This window comes from Chinchilla lanigera, unplaced genomic scaffold (genome assembly GCF_000276665.1).
Source record: "Chinchilla lanigera isolate Chin_1 unplaced genomic scaffold, ChiLan1.0 scaffold00026, whole genome shotgun sequence".
Taxonomy (NCBI): domain Eukaryota; kingdom Metazoa; phylum Chordata; class Mammalia; order Rodentia; family Chinchillidae; genus Chinchilla; species Chinchilla lanigera.
Window position 1 is genome coordinate 13,873,210 of NW_004955427.1, and position 26,738 is coordinate 13,899,947.

Consider the following 26,738-nt stretch of genomic DNA (forward strand, 5'->3'; position numbering starts at 1 on the left):
TGGGGATTTAGCTCAGCGGCAAAGCGCCTGCCTGGCAAGCGCAAGGTCGTGAGTTCGGTTCCCGGTACCGGAGAAAAACCAAAAAAAAATAAAATAAAAAAGAAACTTGTTTTTTTCTGTCTTATTTTTGTTCTCATATACAATAGACAAAGGAATGTAGGGAGGAGTGGAAGTATAGAATGAAACTTCTTTCCTCCTAAATTGATGACTCACAAGGATTAGTGGTTTTGCAATAGAAAATATCAGTAAATTAAACATTAAGTATAGCTGTGATTTTGTTTCATTTTAATCTTTAAAAATACTACTCATTTTTTTAAAAAAGAAGCAAAGATTTTAAGAGATTATTATTTTCCTTAATGTTAACTCTTTATTGCAATAAATGAAATATAATTGTGAATGAACTCATTTTTATTAAGTTTAAATAAATTAGAATATTTTCTAGTTAATTTCTATAGAGTTCTGTTTTTTGTGGTTTTTTTTTTTTTTTTGTCTTTTTGAGACAGGGTCTTGCTATGCAGTTCAGGCTGGCCTTGAACTCACTTTGTAGCCTAGGCTGATATCAACCTTGCAAGGATCCTCCTGCCTCAGCCTCCTGAGTGCTGGGATTACAGGCATGCGCCACCATGCCCGACCCTCTATAGAGAATTTTATGGTTTTGCTATTCTCTTTTTACCTACTGTGAAATGAAAAGAATCTGGTTCACAGAAGTACCTTCTTTTATATATAGTATATGTAGTAAACGTGTGTGTATTCAGAGACAGCTGAAAGGGAAGTATATCTTCATAGAAACAGATCTTTATTTTTTACTTAAAATTATTAAAACAATCTTTAAAATTAATTGCTTCTGTGAATAAAATCATCTGATTTATTTGAAACTCCCTCTTCTTCTTTGTAGTTCTGTTAACGTTTCTCAAATGTGATTAGCCATTTTAAAAAATTAGTATGTCATAAATATTTTTAAATTTGAATTCTTATGTCCTGTGTTTTAAATTCTTACTGCCTTTTTTTGCCATTATATTTGGTATTATGAGTAGCTTATTAAAATTTCACTGTGAATCTTAATGCTGTCTCTAGGAACTATTGTTCTTTTGATGATAAACCTTTTAAAAATTAGGCCTACATCATTTGATATTTCTGAAAAATAATTAAGCACATTTCATTGAACATAAAATGAGTGTTGCATGATACTGTGCAGAATTGTTCCAAGTGATTTTAGTCATGAAAACCAGCCAATTTTCAAGTTTTGTTTTAGTTATTTTTTAGCTTAATTTAAAAAAAAATTAAAGGTAAAGGGGAGACGACTACATTGGAAAGTACTTGTAAAATTTGAAGAAAAGGCGTGTATGTAGTTGTAACTACATATGCAGAGAGGAAGAGGTTGGGAGAAAATGCATCAGCATAAGTAAATAGCTCTAGATTTGGATGTTAAAGATTCAGATGTATTATACCACTTGTATATGTGAGTTTAAGAAACTCTAGAATTTGCAAAAATTTTTAAATTCATATGGAAAATTAAGACATTTAAATTATTCTTTCATCTTACTTGATACTTTAAATGAATCATTTTAACTTACCTGTATAAGTTATTTAATTTTTTTAGGTGTAATTGCATTTTTAGGCTTATGTATATAAGCGCAGCAAAATTTTAAGAAGCAGAAATAAACCCCAGCATTTAAGGGAATTACATGATGAAGTGCTGTTTCAATGCAGTAGGGGAAAGGGCTACATGTACATGTTAAATATAACTGATTCCATTTATCTACCTAGAAGAAAATAAATTGAGCCATTACTTTGCAACATACGTAAAAATCTATTTCAGATTGATTAAAGGAAGGCATAAATGTAAGCAGTGAAGTATTAAGATATTATTCTCCTAAATTTTCTTTATACATACAATCTAACTGAAATGGAAGGCCTAACGGTCATAAAAGTAAATACAGACATATGAGACTACATAGACAATGATTCTTCAGGGGCGAAAATATGGACAAAGGTTGAAAAAATGTTTGAAAGAAATGTATGAAATGAAGAGTTAACATTTGTAAAAACTCCTACAAATTAAAAATCAAGGTTGGGGATATAGCTCAGTGGCACAGTGCCTGGCTGCCAAGCAGGCCGTGCCTGTCCTGAGTTCAATCTCCAGTACCAAGTACAAAGTACCAAGTACCAGTACCAAGAAAAAAAATCTACTTGATATAAACAGATAAAGCATGTAACCAGAACTTCATAGAAGAAAAAAATCTGACATTTAACAAACATTTAACATAACCTTATGTAGTAATCAGTTTATTAACCATGAGTATTACGTCTCTGGAAGAAATTAAGTGGTACATTGCTGGCAGGGATGTGTGAAGAAAGATTATCTTGTAAAATGCTAATGGAGATGTGAATTGTTACAGTTTTTTGTTTTTTCATCAACAGTCAGCTAATATCTGTTAGTATGGAGAATACATTCATCCTTCCATCATTCAGTCTCGCTGCATGGAATCTTTTCCTTAGAAAAGCACCAAGAGCCAGATGCAGTGACACACACCTGTCATCTCAGCGCTTGGGAGGCTGAAGCAAGAGGCTCTTCATGAGTTCAAGGCCAGCCTGGGCTACATAGTGAGTTCAAGGCCTGCCTGAACTACATGGCCAGAGCATCTCAAAAAAAGATGGTTAGATAGTTACTATTTTTAGGGTAGTATAGTAATAATATAGTACAGTAATTTTTTAGGATAGTATAGTAATTTGAGGAATTTTAATGGTGGTTAAATGTCCAGAAATGTCACACAGCTAGTGAGTGGGAAGACTCAGGATTTAAATGCAGGGACTCTGTTTCCAGAGGTTGCTCTTTTAATGCTATCAAGCTTACAGCTTCCCAGGCTACCATGTGTTACTACTAGTGTCTATATTAGTGGACATGCCAGTCTAATGCATGGAAAAGAGTATGTAGTGAGTAGTTTGTTAATAGAACATTTTGTACACACACAGTAAGTTCCTAAAAATGAAATAGCTGGATCAGAGTACATTTTGACTTTTGGTAGCTGTTGCCAAGCTGCTCTCCAATTTGGTGATGCACAGAAGTTTGCCATTGTCCTTAGTAATTTGCCAACATCTGTTACTTAGTTTGAAGACGGATAGCTGAACACCTTTAACATGTGTAGCATCCTGGAACTGTGAGTGATCTTCTATCATATATATCAATGTAAAGAGTCTGAACTTCGTATTTTAAATAACATTTATTTTACATATAACTTGAAATGCTTCTTATATGATTTATACAATGAAATTCTATCAATTGAAGTTTGAATGTACCTGGATTGATCAAAGAATATAGTGATTGCCTAAGTATATTTTTGAGTGGGGAGAGTTCTTAGCACTAAAAGACATTGTCATTAATCCACATCAAAATACTGCCGTTTGCCTCACACACACTTATTTTGTTGTTCTGAAGCAGTTCCGGAAGCCCTTTTTTGTGTCTCTTTATGAGGTGTGATTAAAAACGGAGATGAATGCTTCTGCTGAGCACAGCCATCAGAAAAGCAGGTTCATAAAAACATTACAGTGTGTGCTCATCTATCTTATTCAAGGAATCTGGCACTGTATGACTTCTGGTCTTCCCCAAAGTTAACGTGACCATGAAAGGTAAACTTTTTAAATCCTAATCCATTCAGGATATTCAGGCAATCATAACAGCACAATGAAGACACAAAAGAGGACTTCCAGAACTGCTTCAGAAAATCGCAAGAATGGTGTAGGGTAGTGTCTTCAAAGAGGGAGACTATTTTGAGGGAGATCAATGGCGATGTGTCTTCAACACATTTTTATCACACCTTGTATATTATTGAAGTAGTAAAATACTACAGTTGTTTATAATTGTTCACAGTTGTGAAGGCTGTTGACTTTATGTACCAAAACAATTGTGTAAGATATTTGAAATAAATAAGAAACTACTTGGCCAATTAATATGAGCATGAGTGTGACCGATAGCTAAATCTAGGAATGACTATACCCTTTCCTGTGAAAAACAGCTTTGTACTCGTGCATGAGTCTTAATGTTAGGTCATGCAAAATTAGACAGTAAGGAGCTTTATTCAGACAACTTAAAGAAATCCATAAATTATTTAAGTGTAACACATTTGTATTCGGTGTCTTTCATTTCATTTGTTGCAGGAAAGGACAAAATATCTCTTAGCAAGAGTCTAAAAAGGTAACTGACACCTAATTCTTCAATTTGCCCCAAGGCAGATGCTTAAAACTACAGAATCTGTTCAGGTCCTAGCCAAGTATACCTGTACAGTTTGAATGTGGGTTCATAATACCTGCTATTGTTCAGTGAGGGGTGTGTGTGTGTATGTTTTTAAAATGATCTCATCCTCTTAAAGGCACTGTACTGATATTAGAGAGAATTGGGGAAGTAGCTGTCAATAGAGATAATCAGACTGCCAGGAACAATTTTTATTGTTAAGAAGTTTTCTCTCAAATTAGGGCGGTGTAGAACACACGAAATGCGTTTCCCTCTCTACTCTCCAAATGAGCCATTGAACTATATCAACTTTGATATAAAATACTAGCGCTTAGCCTGCTTCTTGGAACATTTCTTCTATGCCTCATGCCACAAGTATGTTCAAGATATTTAAGATTTTTCCAAATCTTCACCCAAGATATTGTAACCTGATATGCCATCAGCCCTATTCTGAAAATACAGAAGAGTATTGTAGATGTGCTTCTGAATTCTGTGTTTCTAAACTGTGAAGGGAAAGTCCCAGGGTTCACTGAACTTGACAGGACAAGAAGGTGCCCACACAGCTTATCAGGAGCCACCTGTACTCTAACACAAACCAGTTTGGTTAACTTTTTGTCCGTTCCCTTACCATGTTCCCAAGGTTAAAAGGTTTTGTCAGGATCTTATAGGCCATGTAGTTCTTTCTGTGTAGTTGACAAGTAAAAACAAAAATAAATATGTATTCTGTGTAAACAGTATGCCCTTAGAAGACTCGTGCAACCAATATGTGGTACTTAAAAAAAAATTACTATTACTGATACATAAGGGAGAGGCCTTGCATGTATTTTAAGAGTATAACTGGAAAGTTTTGATGTACGTGCACCCATGAAAGCAAGACCACAATCAGTATGTTGAACTACAATCCATTGCTGATCATAACCGTGATCCCTAAAAGAAGTGTGTAGATCCTTTCTTCCACACTTCCCCACACTGCATCAGTTTTTTTGTTTGTTTTTTGTTTGTTTGTTTGAGGTTTCTTTTGGTCTTTTTGAGACAGGGTCTTTCTATGCAGTTCAGGCTGGCCTTGAGCTCACCTTGCAGCCCGGGCTGGTGTCAATCTCGCAACAGTCCTCCTGCCTCAGCCTCCTGCGAGTGCTGGGATTACAAGCATGCGCCACCATTCCCGGCTTCCACATCCCGTCCTTAAACAGTTACCACAGATCCATTTTCTGTCACCGTAGGTTACCTTGCCTTTTTAGATTTTTGTGGTAAGCTTTTTTTTTGTCTGGTTTGCTTTTCACTCCGCTTAATTATTTTGAGATTCTTTCAGGTTGTTACATGTATCAGTGATTCCCTTTATTGCTGACTTTAATTGCATTTTATGGGTATACAGCAATTAGTTTATCCATTCAACTGTCCATGAGTATTTGGTTTACATTTCCTCTGTTTAGCCTTTATGAATAAGGCAGCTGTGAATATCCACATAAAAGTCTTTGAACATAAGCTTTGATTTCTCATGGGTAAATGCTAAGGAGAAAAACGGCTGAGTGGTAAGTATATGTTTAACTTTTTAAGAAACTGTTGAACTGTTCAAAAGTGGATGTACCACTTTACGTTCTTGCCCATAGTATGTGACAGATCTAGGTGTTTTGAATACTTCACAGTACTTCCTTTGATAAGTCTTAGAAATTTGGTCATTCTAATAAACCTCTTTGATGAAGTATATGTTCAACTCTTTTACCCATTTTAATTGGTTTTTTGTTGTTGTTGAATTTTAAGAGTTCTTTCTATTTTTAGGACATAGGTTCTTTATTAGCTATAAATGATTTGTAAGTATTTTTCCCAAGTCTGAAACTTTTTTTTTAATTCTGTCAATGTCTTTTGAAAGTGAAGTTTTACATTTTCATGAAGTTTAATGTATCAGTTTGTTCTTTTATGGATTTTTTGGTGTTGTATCTAATAAACTTATCTAATTCAAAGAGTTATAATTATAGGTTTGACATTTAGATCTATCCATTTTTAATTAATTTGTATAGTGGGAGGTGTGGGTTAAAGTTTTGTTTTGTTTCTGTATTTATGTCTTTTCTGTTGAAAAAATGTTATACTTTCTTTGCTGAATTTCCACTATACATTTGTCAAAAGTCAGTTGTCCATGTATGTGTCAACATATAATCTTTTTGGGCTAATAATTGTAAAATTTTAAATATTAGGCAGAATAAAATTAGATCTTCTGTGTTCCTTGTAGAATTATTTGGTGGCTAGCATTCAGAACATTAAACAAAACATAGATTTTTTTTTGTCCTCTGTATTGAAAATTTTTTTTTTTTTTTTTTTTTTTTTGGTTTTGGTTTTTCTCCAGTACCAGAAACCAAACTCACGACCTTGCGCTTGCCAGGCAGGCGCTTTTGCCGCTGAGCTAAATCCCCAGCCCCCTGAAAAGCTTTGTGGACTTTGGGCTGTGGGTATATATTTCAATCCAGGCTGTGGAGTATTTTGCAGCCCATAAATGGCAGCATTCATTCCTCTTTTGTCCTTTATGCTTTAAGTCACATTTTCATTGCAGAGATTTTATGAATTTGTTAGTTGGAAGTAAACCTATCTATGGTGACGTTACTTTTAAATAGTATTGGGTTAACGTACCTTTGCAGTTTATAACTTTTCTTTCTTTTATATTCCACCCATATGAGATAAATGACTTTCAAATAAATAAATGCATTTGAGAGTAGAGTCATTTTATAATACAAATATAACAACATTTTCATGGCAACACTGTTGCTATTCTTTTATATGCCTTTTATGTACATTAATCTCAAATACCTATATTGCTAATATTTAGCTGTATTTTTATTTTGTTTTATTTTGTGATGCTGAGGTTCACTAAAACTGTACATTTCAGTTTATTGAGTTTTATGTGAGGAATAAAGATATAAGAGGAATCTCTCCCTCAGATATTGTTTCAGCCAGCTTCATTGTCAGTTTGTAACATTCTGTTACTCTGAAAAATCCCACTATTATTCCATTTATGATAGTAGCAAAACGATAATACATCTGGTTTCCTTACTACCCACCCTCCCTTCTCTCTTTGGCAGAGATTTTTAAAATTAAGTTTATTGGTACATTGTAGGTATACATAATGATCTCATTCATCATAGGGAATTTGTACCTGTATGTGATGTATCTTGATTCTTTTTCCCCCACTCGTCTCCCTCCCTTCAATCCCTCTTTTGACAGGATTGTGTTCTGCAGTCCACGCTGGCCCTGAACTCATGATCCACCTGCCCCAACCTCCCAAGTCCTGGATTACAATCCTGTGCCACTGCACTCAGAGCTTTTCATTAATGTTCTTACTAGCTCCAAATATGCTACAGCCCTTTATTTTGCAGTCACACTGATGCTTTACCCTTTTTTGGCTAAGCAGTCAGTTATATTTGTGTTATAAAACTGGACATTCATAAAAGACAACCTTCTCTCCTTCCTCCTTCCCTCCCTCTTTTGCTTTCTTCCTTCTATTTTTGTGGTACTGGAGATCACACTTCGGGCCTTGTACATGCTAGACAAAAGCTCTACCAGTGAGCTACGGCACTAGCTCGAGTTACGTTCTTCAGAAATTGTAGTGTTTATCTGGGCATTGTATTCTTGGCCAGAACAGCCTCATGAGACTGCTTCTAACCAAGAGCAAAACAAAAAACATAGGTTTTAGGAACAGTCAATTCTTGGTGTTCAGCTTACTCCTTTCTGAGTAATCTGTTGCGTCTCTTTTTTTTCTTTCTTTGAGACAGGGTCTCACTACACACTTCAGACTGGTCTTGAACTCACTTTGTAGCCCAGGCTGGCCTTGAACTCGAAATAGTCCTCCTGCCTCAGCCTCCCGAGTGCTGGGATTACAGGCAAGCATCACCACACCTGGCCACATTTGTTTTTCATGGTGGCTGCCACAGTTCCAGATGGAACATTCAGATGACCAAATCCTAAAGGATATTGGTGTTTTAAAAGAGCAAGGAAATTATTCTCAGAAGTTCCCAGATTTTTTTCCTTGCCTCTTATTGGTTGGAATAATTATGCTGATCATGTGTGCTTATTTCCAAACTAGTCATTGGGACAGAGCTGGATTTGATAGGCCTTGCAAAGTTTGAACAGAGTTGAGGTTTGATTGGCAAGGAAAAGGGGGAAACTAAATATACATAGTAAAATAAACCTGCCACATAACCCTTCCTGTTAGGGTTGCTGGGTGGGTGGATGGAATGACGTGAACAGGAAAGTGGTTGACCAGATGACTAGTTCATAGCACTATACTCTATATAACAAGGCAGTGTTGTTAGCCGGACTTTTATCTATTTTTTAACCTTTTGACCAAGCGTAAAAATATTAAACAGATTTAGCACTGCTTTCTTTATGAAGCTAAATTATGTATGATGATAAGGAGATGCAAATATTAACTACTCTGATCTGCTTATACACTATAATTATCATACTATATTCATACATTTGAATAGTTAAAATAATAAAAGAAAATAAGCATTTGATTGTTAGCTACAGCTTTCATCTTTTAAAAAATATGATTTCAAAAGATAGTCTTTAATGAATTAGGTAGAAGGTACTTTTTCAAGTGTCATGTTAAAATGTTACTTCATTACCATTAAAGTGACCCAGAATCTTGTATGTGAAAAAATATTGCCTTGGAACCTTAGTATTTTTACCTTTCCTCATCACTTTGCCCCAACATCCATGTCATCCAAATCTCTGGTATTAAAAAGAATTACTTCTGGGATGATGAAATTACTAGGGATGTAGTGCATTAACCAGTAGCAGTTCTTACAGGAGGGCAGGGGCGAAGAAGTGGGCTGTGGTGTCATTTGCCACTGCAGTGTTCCGCAGTGCCTGTGGGAGAAGAGACTGATGACTCATTAGCTCAGATGGTGCCTGTCCTGCCTTCTGGATTTTTCCTTTTCTACAGCATGTACGTGATCTTTCACAAATATGGGGGAGAACCCTGCAATTTGTGACTAAAGAAATCTTAGTTGTAAATTGCATTTACTTTTTATCCTTAAGCAGTTTAGGAGTTAAATAGCTAAAGGCAAATTTTCTATGTAATAAGAATGGATTTTTTTCTATGAATGCAGCTATATGTACTACATGTTCCATGAAAGTGTATAGTAAATATTTTTTAAATGATTGAGGACAGAAATAATACCTGTTAATTGTATGTAGAAGGAGTTATTAGGTATCCTATAAAGCTATTTTATGTAGCATAATCATATCATAGTTTAGACCTTATATCACAGAGATTTGGGCTATGGTAAAGTTTTAATATAATCTAATTTACTTACTGAAAGTCAATATTTTAGGAAGTTTTAAAACATTTTTTGGAAGATTACTTTTTTCACAATTACATAAGCATTTAAAGATGAAACAGATTTTAGCAAGTTATTGGAGGGGTTGTGTTTTGTTTTGAGACAAGCTGAAGTTGAATTCTCTGTAGCCCAAGCTGGCCGTGAATTGGAGTGATTCTCTTGCCTCAGCCTCCCTGGTGCAGGGTTTACAGGCGTGTGCCACGATGCCTGGTAGCAGCAGCAAGTTACTTTTATTTTGACTGTTTTCAAAAGATAATAAGGAGGCTGAGGCAGGAGGATCACTGAGAGTTCGAGACTAGCCTGGACTACAAAGTGAGCCCAAGGCCAGCCTGAACTGCATGGCGAGACCCTGTCTCAAAAAAAAGACAAAGAAAAAAAAGATAATAAGGAAGGGTTGCTAATAAATTACTGTGTTGTGTGAATGTGCTTATCACCCTGGGACATGTTTATCCCCATGGAGTTATCAAAACAGTGATACCATGTCTGTCTGATGAATAATTTTTATTTTTTAGAGAGGAAGCACTATACCGTGTGGATTTAAGAACATCCCAAGAAATTTCCTTGCTTACGGACTACGGTAGCATGTTATTCTTGTCCAGATTCTGGAATGTTAGGAGATGAGCGGAAAGTTATCTGTGTTCTTCAGTGTTTACTTGTTTTTCTGTAATTTGGGGGCACTGGTGAAAAAACTTGAGATGTATACAAAATAGGAACTATTGTATCAGTGCTGTGGGAATTACAAATTTCAGTGCTTTAAAATGGCCAGTGTTGTGGTTAGTTCTTTGTTGGTGACAAAATCCCTGACACCCACAAGTTCAGGGAGGAAAGATTTGTTTCAGCTCACAGTTTGTAGAGGTTTCAGTCCGTAGTACGCTGGCTGCAAGGCAGACAGCTTGTCAGAGGGCATCACAGAGGACAAACAATTTGGGGCATGGCTGGCAAAGAGCAGCAGCAGCAAGCCTCCCTTTCCCTTTTATCCTGTGCAGGCTGTCAGCTTTTTGGGTGGTGCCGCCCATACCCAGGGTGGGACTTCCCGTTACCCACACCCAGAACTACGATAAACCAATTAGTGAACTAATCCAGTACCACACACCCATAATCCCATTATTACACCTTTAATCCACATTCACACACTGTAGATCCAGCCACCTCCAAAAATCCCTGCCTACGAGCGTAGGAAGCTTTGGAGGGGACACCTGGATACAAGCCATAGCAGCTTGCTACCTTGAGCCAATCGTAGAAGGTTCTTGCAGGGTTGAACTGTGAAGAGCTTGGAGCTGGAAACTCCTGGACCTAAAAACGTATTTTCCCAACTCAGTGGGAATAGACTATAATTACTGTTAAAACCAAATAGACTATAACTACTGTTAATGGGCTTTATCTAAGGTTTGTGCTGAAAGATGATGAGATAAGTTCAAAAGCTTGCCGGGAGGGGGGGGGTGGGGGGGTGGGGGGCTGGCTTTTTGGGGTGCTGCACTTACAGCTTCTACTGAGCCTGAGGGTTGACAGTCAAAGGCCCTGCCACTTGATTTCACGGAATGTTGCCTTATGTCATCGATGTAACTCGCTTTCTAAAGCTGCTTTTGGAGTCTCTTCTTCCTTTTGTAAGACAACTAAGTAAGAGAGAAGACAGAAAAGAGTAAGACAGAAAAGAGACCAAAATTTGGCATGACTCAGGATGAATATAACTTCTGGTTACCCAGGGAGTGGTTTGCCAGTGTGTTCATTATTTGAGTATTTTGACTATCCAAAAGCAGAGGTCAAGAGAGAGTTCACTGCAGAAAATATTTATTAGGGGTCAGTAATGTGACAGGAAGTGAGGGAAGCAAAGTTGGGCAGAAGTAGGAGTCAGACTGAAACGCAGCCTTGACAAGACCTCAGCAAACGGGGAGAGGCGGGGTGTGCTCGTGAGAAGATCCCACGTCTGGTGGGATGGCTGAGCCTTGTGCTGTCGCTTGTTCAGGTACCAGATACAGGCTGCCCGGTGAAGGCTGTGAATGTCTGCGTCTGAGCTGACTCCTGGAGGGCAGACAGTCATCTGTTCACTCCTCATCCTTCTTCGAAGGCCCATCTGGGTGGTGCATCTCATGTCTACCGCAGGGGTGCTGGTGTTACCTCTCCTCGGCGTCTCGCCATTGCCCATTTGACCGTTTTGTTTATGCTTCTGTCGTAGGACTGGGGGCTTACACAGAAGTCGTAACAGCACATTGGCTAGCTTGCTCACATTAAAAAATGGATGCCACCTGGAATGGTAGTACCTTGAAGGCTGAGGCAGGAAGATCATGGGCTCCATAGTGAGATCCTGTGAGAGCCAGATTAGGAGGGAGGAAGAAATATATATATACATATATATGATAAACAGTTTGGTAGAAAAAACAATGGTAGTTTTGAGAACGGTAGTTCTGGGGTCATATGATCTGACTGCCCTCATAAGAGCAGAGGGTATAGTTCCATCCTCTCTAACAAGTATGATTGTTTTGATACAGATAATCAAATTCACCTTAGTTCAGGAGTGAGGCAAATATAGTACTTAAGATACCGTAGACTTTGGAGCTTGGCTGCCTGGGTTCATATCCCACCTCTGCTTCTTACTAGTTTTGTGATGTTGGGTAAAGTTACTTAAACTCTCCATTTTTCAGTTTTCCGGTTTGTAAAACTGAAATGATATTAGGAGATTTGAAGTTACTCAGCACCTGCTAGCTTAACACCATATTATCTTTTTTTTTTCCGTCTTTGTGAGACAGGGTCTCCCTATACAGCTCACGCTGGCCTTGAGCTCACTTTGTGGCCAAGGCTGGTCTCGAACTTGAAACAATCCTCCTGCCTCAGCCTCCCGAGTGGTGAGATTACAGGTGTGCGCCACGATGCCTGGTGTGTGTGTCTTTTTTTGAGACGGGGTCTCACTATGCAGTTCAGGCTGGCCTTGAGCTCACTTTGTAGCCCAGGCTGGTTTCGAACTCATGATGATCCTCTTGCCTCAACCTCCCAAGTGCTGGGATTACAGGCGTGCGCCACCATGCCTGGCTATACCATATTTTCTATACCCTTACAAAACTTAATATTCTAGGGAGGACAGGTAGTCATAAGGTAAATTTTTTAAAACTATATATATATTTTTATATGTATATATATTTGTGTGTGTGTCTTTTTTTGAGACGGGGTCTCACTATGCAGTTCAGGCTGGCCTTGAGCTCATTTTGTCACTCAGGCTGCTCTTGAACTCATGATGATCCTCCTCCCTCAGCCTCCCAAGTGCTGGGATTACAGGCATGCGCCACCATGCCTGGCTAAAAATTTTATTCTTTCAGTATAAGTGCTATAAAGAAAAGCTGGGCAAGAATTGAGAATGACAGTGAAAAGAAAACTATTAAGGAATGCTACTTGGGATGGAGGCATTTGGGCAGACGCACAAATGAGAAAACAGATCCACAGAAAGATCCAAGGACCGGACAAATGTGCAGGCAGGAACATAGCAAACATGAAAGTTCATTTGGCTGTAACAAAGATTAAAATTTAAGCATGTGAAAAGATCAAAAGTGGATAAAAATGTTTGGAATTTTACACATTAAAAACTGGCATTTTCATAATTGTCTTATTTTGAAACATGGAGTGGTGGCGCATGCCTGTAATCCCAGCACTCTGGAGGCTGAGACCGGAGGATCGTTGCAAGTTCAAGACCAGCCTAGGCTACAAAGTGAGCTCAATGCCAGCCTGAACTGCATAGGGAGACCCTGTTTCAAAAAGACAAAAAAAAAAAAGGCCTGAGTTGTTTGTTTGTTTTTTTGAGATAGGATCCTACTATGCAGTTCAGGCTGGCGTTGAGCTCACTTATGTAGTAACCCAGGCTGCCCTCAAACTTGCAATGATCCTCCTGCCTCAGCCTCCTGAGTGCTGGGATTACAGGCGTGCACCATCACACCCGGCTACAGACATATACGTATAATATACGTATACATATACATATACATATACATGCTTGAAAATTTAAAGGAGTTGAAAGCTGCAGAACCATCAGAATTCTCATGGTGTCTAAGATTGTCCGGCTGAGTGATAAACTCACAAGACACTGAATCATGAACAAGCCAGTTTGTTTTCCATTAATCATTGTTCACATGTTTGGAAACCTGTAGTGTTCAGTTTTAAAGGGAAAATATGTTAATGCTTATTTTAAAAAATCAGATGGACACCAGTTTTGCCTCATGAACTCTTTAGAGCACCTTGCACCCAATAGATTTAAACCATCTTTTTCTCTTTTGATACCAGCAACTGAACTCAGGACCTTGCACTTGCCTGACAGGTGTAGCACCGCTGAGCTACATCCCTGGCCCAGACTTAAACCGTCTTGTAGGGAAGCTTTAATGTGTACTCTGACGCCTCCTTGTTCCACTCTTTCAAGTCTCAGTTTAAATTGCTCAGTCATTTGAATCCTGCCCACGTTTGAGAACTGCTTTTTGCTCTCTAAATCATTGCAGGGTTCCTGTGAGAGCACATATGTCACTTTATTGAAACTGCCCACTTGTCTTTTTATCCCACCATGCCAGAAGATGAAGAGAGGAACAATCTTATCTTACTCCATTGCATTTTCTACCTATGAAATGATAGCAAGGTCATCATTGAAGCTTAAAAAGAATCCATTTGGTTTTAGAAAATAAATTAATATACATCATATATCTGTGAAAAAAACCAGATGACTAGATTTGTTTCAGTTAACAAGAAGAAGATACATTAGACCCTTTGCAGAAATTGGGCGATCTTAGCTCGTATTAACCGTAAAATTAATACTCCTCAGAATTTCTTTTCTGTTAGGCGTCCTTTTAGATGCCTCACCACAACCCCAGTAGATTTTACAAGTGAAATTGCAACCCAAGAGTTGTAAAATTTTATTTTCTCGAAGGCATAAGTTTATCAATTCAATCTGTTTGACCAAAACCCTTGATCTCTGTTTCTAAATAAAACAAAGCATCCAGGGCTGGGGATTTAGCTCAGCGGCAAAAGCACCTGCCTGGCAAGCGCAAAGTCGTGAGTTCGGTTCCCGGTACCGGAGAAAAACAAAAAAAAAAAAAAAAAAAAAAAACAAAAAAAAACAAAGCATCCAGAGTAGATTAAGTGATATACTTCACTACTTAAGCAACATCTAGAATATTGTTTTTATTTTGTTTGCTCTGTTTTAAAAGAAATAGTATCATGAAATACTTCCAGCAAAGGGTCCCATAGGCCCTAACTATAGAGAGTGAGGGACCTGAACTGGATCGTCTTTTAAGGGGCCATGGGAGGCATTGAGGAGGATTTGTGTAGAGAGAGAATTTGGCTGTCAAAGTTGGAAAAAAGCAGGGCCAAAGGACAGAAGTTATAGGGAGTAGAAATAGATTGTCATGGCAAAACGCTCTTAAGAAATTTCTACAAGTATAATGGCTCTTTTCAAAATTGAGGCCCCATTCAAATAGTAGTATTGCTGATGAAAATTTTTTAGCATTTCACATTTTACAAGGAACATTTAAACAAATTTGTAATATAATCACATCTCTGGAGTACATGGTAGCATTATTCTTATTTTTCAAAAGGAGATTTTACAAGATTTTGATTTGTTCAAAGTATCTGCAGCATGTAATTGAGAGAGCTGGGCTGGATCCCAAGGCTGACTCAAGGTCTCATGCTGCTTTCCCTTTAATAGGCAGATGACCACGCATCACATCATGATGGAAATAAAAGAAATGCCCGAATTAGGGAGGAGGAAGTTAAGCAGTGTGATTGTTTATCGAGTGCTCCTTTGACTTTGAAAATGCTTGGTTTTCTGAAGACTGAAATGTAGCCTCACCAGCGTGTTTACTACTTTTTCAAAGATTTTTCCCATTTCCTAACTATACATGTTTATCTTCAAATTTTGCTCTTTTTTCCCTATTATTTGTTTCTGGTACTTTATAGAAAATTGATCTGTTCCAGTCTTTTTCAGTCCCATACTTATTCTTACTCAGGGCCATCTTCATCTCTGAGAAGCCAAAAATTCTTTTTTTTTTTTCCACCTTTTTGAAACAGGGTCTTGCTATGCAGTTCAGGCTGCCCTTGAGCTCACTTTGTAGTCCAGGCTGGCCTCGAACTCACAGTGATCCTCCTGCCTCAGCCTCCCAAGTGCTGGGATTACAGGCGTGTGCCACCATGCCCGGCTAAAGTCTAAGAAACCAATTTCTACTTTACTTCCTTCTTTGATCTCTTTCAGTTTTATTGAGGGTACCTAAAATCATTGTTTCTTTTACTGTAACATTGATAACTGTAGTGCTTGGCTTATTTTTTTCTAATTCAGTTCTACTGTTTCCAGTTACTTGTACCCTATCCTCATCTTTATCACAAACTACTAGCCTGGAGCTGTCTCTACCTTATCAGCAGTGCCATCTCTATGTTCTTAACACTGTTCTTTTCCCTATGGTCTTATTCCACTTGTAAGACTTCCAGTATCTCTCTATGGTTGTATCTTTGTTTTTACTCTTGACTGTTACTGTTTATAAAAAGTAGAGTTTTTATTTTTTTAAGAGCAGTTTTAGGTTCACAGCAGTATTGAAGGTGCAGAGATTTTCCGTGCCCCCTTCACGTGTGCAGCCTCCCCTTGATCAACGTTACACAGCTGTGAGTAGTGTATTTGTTAAAACGACGGAAAACTGCATTGTTGCTATTCAAAGTTTATATTTTATATTAGGTTACTCTTGGGCAGTCTGTGAACTTGGACAAATAGTTAAGGATCTGTACTAACCATTATAATGGCATACAGTTTAACTGCTCTAAAAGTCCTCTGTGCCTATTCATCCCTCCGTTCCTCATAACCTCTGGTAGCCGATGCTGGATGGCTGGATGGGTGGATGGATTTTGATTTTGTGAAACTGGGATTGAACCTAGGGCCTTTGTACTGAGCTATACCACCTTTTTTTGTCATTGTTGCTTTGAGATAAGGTCTCACTAAGTTTCCCAGTCTTTCTACAGCCTCTCAGAATGCTGCAGTTGTGGGCATGTGCCAGCATGCCTGGGTACCACTCATCTTTTACTGTTTCTCTACTTCGCCCATAATTTTTCGGTCCTTCCCTGTTAGCCTGTCAATCTCTCACATCTGATAGCAGTAAGTAAATCAAACCAAAACTTTACTGTGAATGTCTTCATTGTCACACTGCCCTCTCAATTTTTTGATATTGTGTCTAGTGGATTACAAATTGTTTTCCATAGAACTCATGATAGTCCTTCACTGGCTCCAAGAAAACTGAAAAACATTCCTTGATCCTGCCTCAGTTAATTGCCAAAGCTCAGAATTGGCTTTTGCTTTCTGTATTCTTTTTATCTGGTCTTAACTATCTCATAACTCTCTAGCCATCTGTTCACTGTATATGGTTCATCGACAGTGATCTACACTTCTCCCACATTCTCCTCCAGTTTTGAGGCAGTTTCTTTTCTGTTTCCAATGTATTTATCCCTCAATTGAACATTTGGGTTATTTTGCTTTATTGTATAATTTAAAGCCAGCAAAAACTCCTTGAGAATAGTCGTGTGTTTAACTCATTTCCTAAGCCTGACATGGTGCCTTTCCCGTGGGAGGAGCGCAGTAAGCACTTAATAAATTGAATTCTCTTGGCATTCAAGCCTTAACTAGCTTTTTCAGCTTCTCACCCTGCGTGTGCCTTGCCTCTCCCATCATCTGTGGGCGTGATCGCACTCCATTTTTTTCTTAATAGTTCTCCTTCGACCTTCCTACCACTTCCTATTGTTTATAGAATAAAACACACTTGTTTTCTTGGCATTCAACTCAAGACTCACAAATTAGTTTTTCTACCTTCGCATCCTTATTTGTCACTCTTGCCCTACTACAGGCCTTTTATAACCACTCGGGCTAGTCTTATGCACTATTCCTGCATATTTTATCTCTATTCTTTTATTATTGTTGCAGCTAGAGTGCCTTTGCTACTTTGCTTTTCGTAGTTTATGTAAATTCTATCTGACCATCAAGTTGTCTTCCTAAACACTGTATTCTTTGAACTTCCTTTAAATAAGTACATAACTTAGCACTTTATCATTTGATGTCCTAAGACTGTTCACGTTATGGTTGGGACATTATTTATTTATTTTTATATACACATGCATTTTATCTCCCTTATTAAATCATTATTAAGTTAGGCCAACAATCAAAAATAAACTTTCTCACCTGGAATCTATTACCAATTTTCTGTTTGGACCTAAATAGTTCATACAGTTTTAGAGGTTGAACTGAATGCTCTTAAAACTATTTTCTGCTCTTCTACAAAAAGGTAGAAAAGAAAAATGCTCTTAGATAAGTTTTAAAGATAGATAATAAAAAACTGTCTTTCATTGTATTTGTTTATTTTTTCAGTGCTAGAGAGCAAACCCACGACCTTGTATATGTTGGGCAAGCATTCTACTATTGAGCTATATCCCCAGCTCTATAAAAATCATTTAAAATGTAAACTATATAATTTGTTACATTGTGGAAAGTACAGTGATAACAAATAAAACAGATAAGGAAGAAAGTATTTCATGATCTAAATAAGTGGGCAGGCCAGGTGTGATGGTGCACGCCTGTATTCCCAGCACTTGGGAGGCTGAGGCAAGAGGATTGTTGCAAGTTCAAGGCCAGCCTGGGCTACAAAGAGGCCAGCCTGAACTGCATAGCAAGACCCTATCTCAAAAAGACCAGTTAAGGAAGGAAGGAATGAAAGAACAAAAGGAAGGAAGGAAGGAAGGAAGGAAGGAAGGAAGGAAGGAAGGACGGAAGGAAGGAATAGAGCAACCTCATGAAGAAAGTGATGTTGAAGTAAAGACCAGGTAGAGGGAACAACCTCTGGGAACAGGTGCTTGTGTTCGGGGAAGTGGCAGAGCTCAGTGTGGAGTATGCAGTGATAGCATAGTAGTTGGAAAGGAAGTCAGAGAGAACTGGGGAAGAGGAGGGTTTTATGGGGCTGATTTAGTCTTTGGAAAGGTTTCATCGTTTTTGCTATCCTCTTTGGTATTTAAATTTTAAGAATTTGATGTTACATTTTACTTTGACAAGGTATAGTAACTAAACATTAAGCCAAAAATGAAAGTTAGGTACTTAATATTGGTTCTTTTGTTTTAGGATTTATAACTTAATTTTTAAGTTTTAGGATTTACAATTATAACTTAATTTTTAAATCTTTTTTTTATTTCTTATTTTTAAATCATAGGTAAATTAACACAATGGATTTTTCCAAACTACCCAAAATACTTGATGAAGACAAAGAAAGCACATTTGGTTATGTGCATGGGGTCTCAGGACCTGGTAAGTAATACATAACGGTCTCAAGAGAAAGGATTCTTTTCAAGGTGTTTTTGATAGAACTACGCAGGGTTGTGTTCACCACATAAATTCTGTTTGCCTTTAAAAGATCTCATAGTGACCTTATGATCTCCATCCTAAGGGCTTATCTAGCGTTGTTCATGTAAATATGACAGTTAAATTGAGGTGTTACTTTGTGATATCCTGTTTATGTTATATAGATGTATATAACCAGTGCTTAGTATTTTGCCTAGACATATGTATTAATGTTGGGTTAAATTTGGGGTGAAAAGGTTTAATATGTAATGCCTTGCAGAGAATAGGCATTCGGTTAATGTCATTGTACTTTGAACTTCAGCAGTTGCCTTCAGAGCATTTCTTAGTGATCTCTACTTTTGTTCTTTGTGTTTATAAACCCTTCTGAGAGGCAGTTTCAGACACAGTGTCACTTAACTAGCTACCTGTGAAGACGTCTTATGACCTAATACATAGTAACAGTGAAAAGTGACTTTAAACTTTCTATTTTGCCAAAACTTGTAGTTCTGTGTTTTAAATAATAAATCTCATTTCAGTGTTTACTTTGTTCTTAAGCATTCCCAAAGTAAAAGGCAATTCACAGTTTTTCCAGTTAAAATTTGCTTATTAATTTATTATTGTTAGTGCCGTGAAAATTCATTTTTCCTTAAGGCTTTATCAGTCTCACGTGAGAGTCTTTCCTTCTCTGGTCACAGCGGAAGTGATGATATTTTTTTGGTGCTTAGACCAATGAAGACTATCAGTTATTGTGCTCCTTTTTTCCTCCCCAAGAACTTGTTTGAGCTTGAGCTCCTTAGCAAGTAACAAAAAGATAAATACCTTTTATTTGTTTGACTATTTAAAGTCTTTTTTACCATCGAGAAAAACAGTTTTCCCTTGATCATCCTAAAGATTTTTGGGACATAGGCTACACACAGGAGCTTCCAGAGAGAAGGCCAGAGAACAACATCGAAGAGGATAGGTGAAAACATTCTAGAAATGTGCAGTAACTCCTCCTGGAACCAATTTTTTATTCTTAACTACTTAACTAATAGAGAAATTGCATCAATTTTTTGTATATGATATATGATTTTGAAATTTTTTATCTATGATATTTCAATCCATCATAGATTTTCTTATATAGTACAGAAGTAAACATTTAAGAAATGGATAAATCTTCATTTTTATAACAGTTTAATTACATATCAATAACTTAAATTCCACTGATGTACTGTATTGCCTGTTACATAGTTATAACCAGTTGTATCTATTCTTAGGCATTTCTGTTATTTTTATTTATTTATTTGTTTGTTTATTTATTTTGCGGTACTGGGGATCGAACTCACGGCCTTGCGCTTGCCAGGCAGACACTTATGCCACTGAGCTATATCCCCAACCCTTTTTTTTTCCTTTTATTTATTTATTTTTTAATTAATTAATTTATTTATTTGTTTATTTTTTTCTTAGGCATTTCTAAAAATGTGGCAATCTTACTTGCTTATTAAGCATCGTGGTCCAAAATCATAGGTTTAATTCTGGCTCAATAGAGGTTCTTAACTGGAACTTTATCCAGCAGTAGTTTCTGATTGTACACACCCACTGTTCTGTAAAAATATTTCTAGATGCATTTGTGAATCTTCCTATGTACAGCTATCATTAGTTTATCCAAAAGGCTATATATCCCAGAAAAGTTTTAAATACCATTGATTTAATGTATTCCAAAATAAAGATGTTACTTTATATATTATCTCTAAGGAGAAACAGTGACAACCCAGCAAGGTGATAATTGTGTAGCCTTCTGAAGCTAATTTTAAAGTTTTTTGTTTTTCCAAACCCACCATTACATGTATTAGAGTAATCTGGGTTGATCAGAGCATGTGTCAGTACTACAAGATACACAACTTCAGACATTAGAAATGACTTTCATGTATGCTATGCAAATTGATAACCTTTAACTTAACAAATTTATTTTGTTTACCAGTTTATAACATGTACTAAAATACACATCTTTATGTGAAACTGCAGTAGGAGTTTTATCTTTTTTTACATATATGGAAGGAGGCATATTATTGGATTTATTGGTATTTCTAATTATCTGTAACTTCACAGAGCACTTGAGCCCTGAATCATTACAGCAGTCTTTCATTCTTTTCAGTCGTGACAGCCTGTGACATGGCAGGTGCAGCCATGTATGAGCTGGTGAGAGTGGGCCACAGCGAGCTGGTTGGAGAGATTATTAGGTTGGAAGGTGATATGGCTACTATTCAGGTGTACGAAGAAACCTGTATCCTTTTTGGTTCAATTTCCTGCCACTTCCTGTGTGTTAGAATTTAAGGATTTAGGCCAAAGATAAAATAGGAACAAACAGTGATATCAGAAGCATGACGTGTAGATGTCATGAAGAGACCTGATTTACACTGAAATAAGTGAAGAAGGGAGAAAAATACACTAGGGATTAGTGTTCTTATTTTAGGAGATTAGTATATATTCTGAACTTTCACTGCCTGTATGCTTTCGTAATTCACAAACTTCAGAGATTCTGGAAGTCTTTTTATTAGGACACATATTAGTACAGGTACTAGGGATGAAAGTATGTATTTTTTTTATTTTGAAGATAAAAGAACAAAAACATGAACAGACACACAAGACATTTATAAAATAATAAATGTCTGGTTTCATTTCCAGCAAAACAATAGAAGCAATACATATTTTCAGACAAGGTGATAGGAAATTGACAGTGGTGGTTGTTAATATATTGATATGTTCAAATTGGTTACTCAGATTTTGGAAATCATCCTAGAGCAATTTGCAGATGCCCCTATTCCTTTCTTTTTTTTTTTCATGGCAGCATAGAATTCTATCACGGCTTTCCATAATTAGTTAATCTCTTAATGATAGAGATTTTAATTTTGATTGTTTTTCATCTTTTTCTGTTATAAACATTGCTGGGGTGTAACTAAGTATAAATTTGTAGAAGTTAGATCTCTAGGTCAAAGCTTGTCCATTTTTAATTTTGATAGCAATAAATTGCTTTCTATAAAAGTGCTGATATTTACTATCAACAAATGCTAGGGAACAAGGCAGACTTCCTTTGCTTATTTGCAGATTTTATTCTTTTCCTTTCCAAAGATGTTTTTCTCAGATATTTTTTGTGTTACTAGGAAATGAAACCAGGGCCTCCTCATGGAGCTGTATCCTCAGCCTTTTTTAATGTTTTATTTTGAGACAAGGTATCACTAAGTTGCCAGGTTGGATTCAAACCTGTGATCCTCCTGCCTCAGCTTCCCAGAATGCTGGGATTACTAGCATGCACTGCCATGCCTGGCTTTTTCCTTAGGTCTTGGTCTTGTAAAAGTTTTGCCCAGGCATGGCTATCTTTTTTAGGAGACTGCTGTTCTTCAGCAGTCTGAAATAATGAGTTAATAAGAGGTTTTTGCTTCTATTTTTAGCCCCGTGGTTCCCAAACTAAAAAGGCACCTGGGCAGCTGTGGTAAACTCACGTGGTGCCAAAGATGTTTTAAATTTTTGAGGTTAACCAGGAATACTAGATGTCTTGTCAGGCACTAGTTGCTTGAGATAATAAGCAGTTTCTTTTCTTGACTACATTGTTTTTTTGTCATTGGTGTCATGTTTGGAAAACTGACTTTTTGATGGTTGCTAAGGTGAAATGCAAATAAGTTGAAATTAGTGTGGAAAAAGTTTCCAGTCTGAGTGAAAGGTTTGAAAACTATGCAGTGCCCAACAGGCATTTACATCCTGTTCATAAGAATTGTGGTTAAGTCTAAAATTAATCTTTTTTTCCTTTCAATTTACGTGAATTCTTTCATTGCTTCTCAGTGTTAGCTTGTGTATACTTAATAAGTTGTGTGTACAAAACTATTTAAGAGGAATTGTTAAGTATATTTTTTGTCAGGCACTGAAAATATTACTGAAACAATGAAGCAAGAAAGTTTTAGAGCCTCTGTTTTAGTTTATTTCCCTTTTAAACTGTGATATATCCTGTTAATAGTATCTTTCAACTTTCAGAGTGAGTTTTCCTCAGCTACTTTCTAGCTGGTGTGTCGGTTGGAGACCCTGTACTGCGTACTGGTAAACCCCTCTCAGTAGAGCTTGGTCCTGGCATTATGGGAGCCATTTTTGATGGTATTCAAAGGCCTTTGTCAGATATCAGCAATCAGACCCAAAGTATCTACATCCCAAGAGGAGTAAATGTGTCTGCCCTTAGCAGAGACATCAAGTGGGATTTTACACCATGCAAAAATTTACGGGTATGTCTGTATAACTGAGAAGTTCTATCCTTGGCCAAAGAAGGTGAAATGAGTATTTTTAGGAACCATTTAGTACTTTTAACCCCAATAAAAGTAGGCTCTAAAAGCATAGTTTAAGCTTTTCCTTAAATGCACTAATAAGATTGTGGAAGTAATATATTTTATTAATAAGTAAGACAAGATTAAAGTATACCAACAGGTATGAATCTTCTTTGGGTTTATTTAAGCATTAAGCAGGTAAATGTATTTGTTCTCTAGGTTGGCAGTCATATCACTGGTGGAGATATTTATGGAATTGTCAATGAGAACTCACTCATCAAACACAAAATCATGTTACCTCCACGAAACAGAGGGACTGTAACTTATATTGCTCCACCTGGGAATTATGATACCTCTGTAAGTAACGTTTAAACTATTCCACAGAGTGGCCCTGTTTATATATGTTTTCAGTAACTTTGTGTGTGTGTGTGTGTTGCTAGGGATTGGCCCCGTAGTTTTGTACATGCCACGCAACTGCTGTACCACCAAGCTGCATCCCCAGACTTATACTATTTTGTAAGGACAGTTTTGTTTTGACTTGGACTTGAGAATACAAATTAAGAAGTATAACATTTCCTACCTTAATAAGTGATGGTGCATTTATTTAAATCCTTTGTAGGCATGGAGTGAATAGACCTTGATTTTTTATTGTCAATTAGTATTCATATCATAAATTGTATAATGGATTATGTGAATTCTTACTTTGAGTAACTTAGCCCTTTAATTGTATTTATAGTTACATGTGGTATTATCTAATATAATTGACCCATATTTGTTTTTGTGGTTTTGAAGAGACATGATTTCCTCCCAGTAAAATGGGATAACAGATCATTTTTATTTTTTATATTTTTGGTACCGGGAATCAAACTCCAGACCTTGCGCTTGCCAGGCAGGCGCTTGTGCCGCTGAGCTATATCCCTGGCCCAACAGATCATTTTTTAAATCTTTTCACAAAGGTCTGTGCTCTGCAACATATAGAGGACAACAAGAGTTTGTGTGAAGTTTGATGTTTTCAGCAATCATCTATACTCACTAGCTTAGAAACGCACTCATTCCAAATGAAGGAATCACCCAAAAGCAGATAATCCAAATTTATGTATCAAAACAATTACAGATTTCTATAGGGTATTGCACTTTGGAATTCAGTGTTCACAGATGCTACCATATTACTCATTACCTTTTGCTTGTATAAATATTTAAACGTTATATTTAAATTATTATGCTATTTAAATATATATTTAAATTATTGTATTGATATTTTAAACGTTAATATTTTAAATATTTGAGGTTTTTAACAGATATTTTTCATTAAAACAGTATAAGATCAATATAATAAAGTAAATAAAACAGAATGGAAAATAAATGTGAAACTTTCTCTTCTCCCTAGCCTCCGTAGCATCCTTGCTGCTGTATCCTTTGCAACTGTACCATTACTTACACTTGCTATAATGAACTATTTCTCTGTTGCTTGATATACTCTTTTCTAAAAGACTGCTAAACCTTTTTAAAATCATCAAAATAATAACACCTGATTTTAAAAAATCAAGACTATTTAAATGTTCACAATAAAAAGTGTAAATCTTCTTTCTCACATCTGTGCACCACCTTTCTATCCCCTAGAGGAATCGGGAATCACTTCAATTTTGGAGGAAGAAACATTCACAAATTTGACCATACTCAAAACCCTCCTCTATTTTTACAGGATGTAGTCTTAGAGCTTGAATTTGAAGGTGTAAAGGAGAAGTTCAGCATGGTCCAAGTATGGCCTGTCCGTCAGGTTCGGCCTGTCACTGAGAAGCTGCCAGCCAATCATCCTTTGCTGACTGGCCAGCGAGTCTTGGATGCCCTTTTTCCGTAAGTTTGTGATGTCTCCCGCGGTTTTTCCTAGGCACTGTTATATGTGCTTACTTTCTCATTGTAGGTTAACGTTTTGTGTGTTATTTAATACAATCTTAAATTTTATTGAGAGTATAATGGTGAGTTAAATACAGTTACCCATTGCCAGTATTTCTTATAGAGTAACACTATTGGAGATACTTTTCCACAGAGGTAAACAGAAAGCATTTTTACAATGTTCTGGAAAAAATAGTTTTCAGAAGAGTATCTGTGCAAGAACAAAGTAACTATTTTAAATTATCCAAGAATAGGGGCTGGGGATTTAGCTCAGCGGCAAAAGCACCTGCCTGGCAAGCGCAAGGTCGTGAGTTCGGTTCCGGGTACCGGAGAAAAACCAAAAAATAAATAAATTAAATAAATAAATAAATAAATTATCCAAGAATGAATTATAAGCCGGGCATGGTAGCTCACGCCTGTAATGCCAGCACTGGGGAGGCTGAGGCTGGAGGATCATTGCAAGTTTGAGACCAGCCTGGGCTGCAAGGTGAGCTCAGAGCCAGCCTGAGCTGCATAGTGAAACCCTGTCTCAAACGACAAACATAAATAAATAAATAAATAAATAAATTATCAATGTTACTTTAAAATGATTTCTAAAATCAGGTGGGTTTTGTATGCTGCCAGAAGTCTTAATTTATAGTTTGCTCTTTTCCATTTTCTTTGCTTGCAGTCCTCATTTCTGTTTAAATCTCAGGCTTCACCATGTGCTATTATATTTTCAGCAAATGGCTTCATCATTTATTTACAGAAAAGACTGAAGGGGTAAGGCAGGGACTGCTTCAAACACTGACTACCAGATCCATGCACTTTTAGCTTCACGCACGGCTAAGCCAGTGCCCCCCCCACTGAGCCGCGCGCATGTACTCTTGATGTGGTCTCTTACCTTTAACGCTGCTCTCTGAGCTGTTCTCGCTGTTGCTGTCTCATTAAGACTTTCATCTTTTCTCATTTCTTTAGTAGTCAGTACCTCCTGCTGGCGTAGCCTTCATTATTCGGTTTAGACTCCATAATCTTATTATTCCTATGATTATTACCTGTAGTACAATAAATTTTCCTGTTCCTCCGCATTCTATCACACCCATCTGGCAAAATTCCAAATAGAAACCACCCCAGCTATTTCCTTCTCCTTAACTCTACACACAGCTTCTGAGGAAATCAAACAATCAGTATAAATTGATATCTAACCTCCCTGTTACGTACTAACCCTTCTGCATTTCCCTGGCTGCTGTTCTCTCCTGTTTTCCTCAGGAGCTGTTTCAAACTGCTCTGCTTGCCTGAGATCTTCAATTCTCACCATTTTTCTTCCCCTTTCTCTACATGTGATCACACTAGATCCTTCACTTTCTTACCTAGGTTTTTACACATTCCCAGTCATCACTTCCTTTCTTTTTTCTGGAGTTTATCTCATTTTATGTCTCCTCAAGGACCTCTGCCTGTGGTATCTTCTCACCCTCTCCTGTCTGTGAAAAAAATCTGCCCTCCATCCCTTCCCATTTTCACTACTTTTTTCTGTATCTTTATGGCCAAACCTCTTGAAACAATAAGTATGTTATGTGCATTTCTTCTACTGTGATTCACTATACTCTGCCCTTGGCTTTGCTCTCACGTCATCAGTCATTCCCATGCTTGATCAGTTCAGGGCCTAAATTTCAGTATTTTCTTAATCCCTGCAGCTTTGA

General features: G+C 37.1%; 1 protein-coding gene across 2 annotated transcripts in view; it reads left to right on the forward strand.

The window, feature by feature from the left end:
• The window catches only part of Atp6v1a (ATPase, H+ transporting, lysosomal 70kDa, V1 subunit A), a 53,346-nt gene that overhangs the window by 4,527 nt on the left and 22,081 nt on the right, over positions 1-26,738 (forward strand). For both annotated transcript variants that reach the window (XM_005386402.2, XM_013515121.1), the window contains exons 2-6: positions 18,753-18,847; positions 21,015-21,143; positions 22,913-23,127; positions 23,386-23,523; positions 24,869-25,020. In XM_005386402.2, the coding sequence (XP_005386459.1) occupies positions 18,766-18,847; positions 21,015-21,143; positions 22,913-23,127; positions 23,386-23,523; positions 24,869-25,020 (716 nt within the window). In that variant the 5' untranslated portion in view covers positions 18,753-18,765. The remainder of the gene's footprint in view (positions 1-18,752; positions 18,848-21,014; positions 21,144-22,912; positions 23,128-23,385; positions 23,524-24,868; positions 25,021-26,738) is intronic.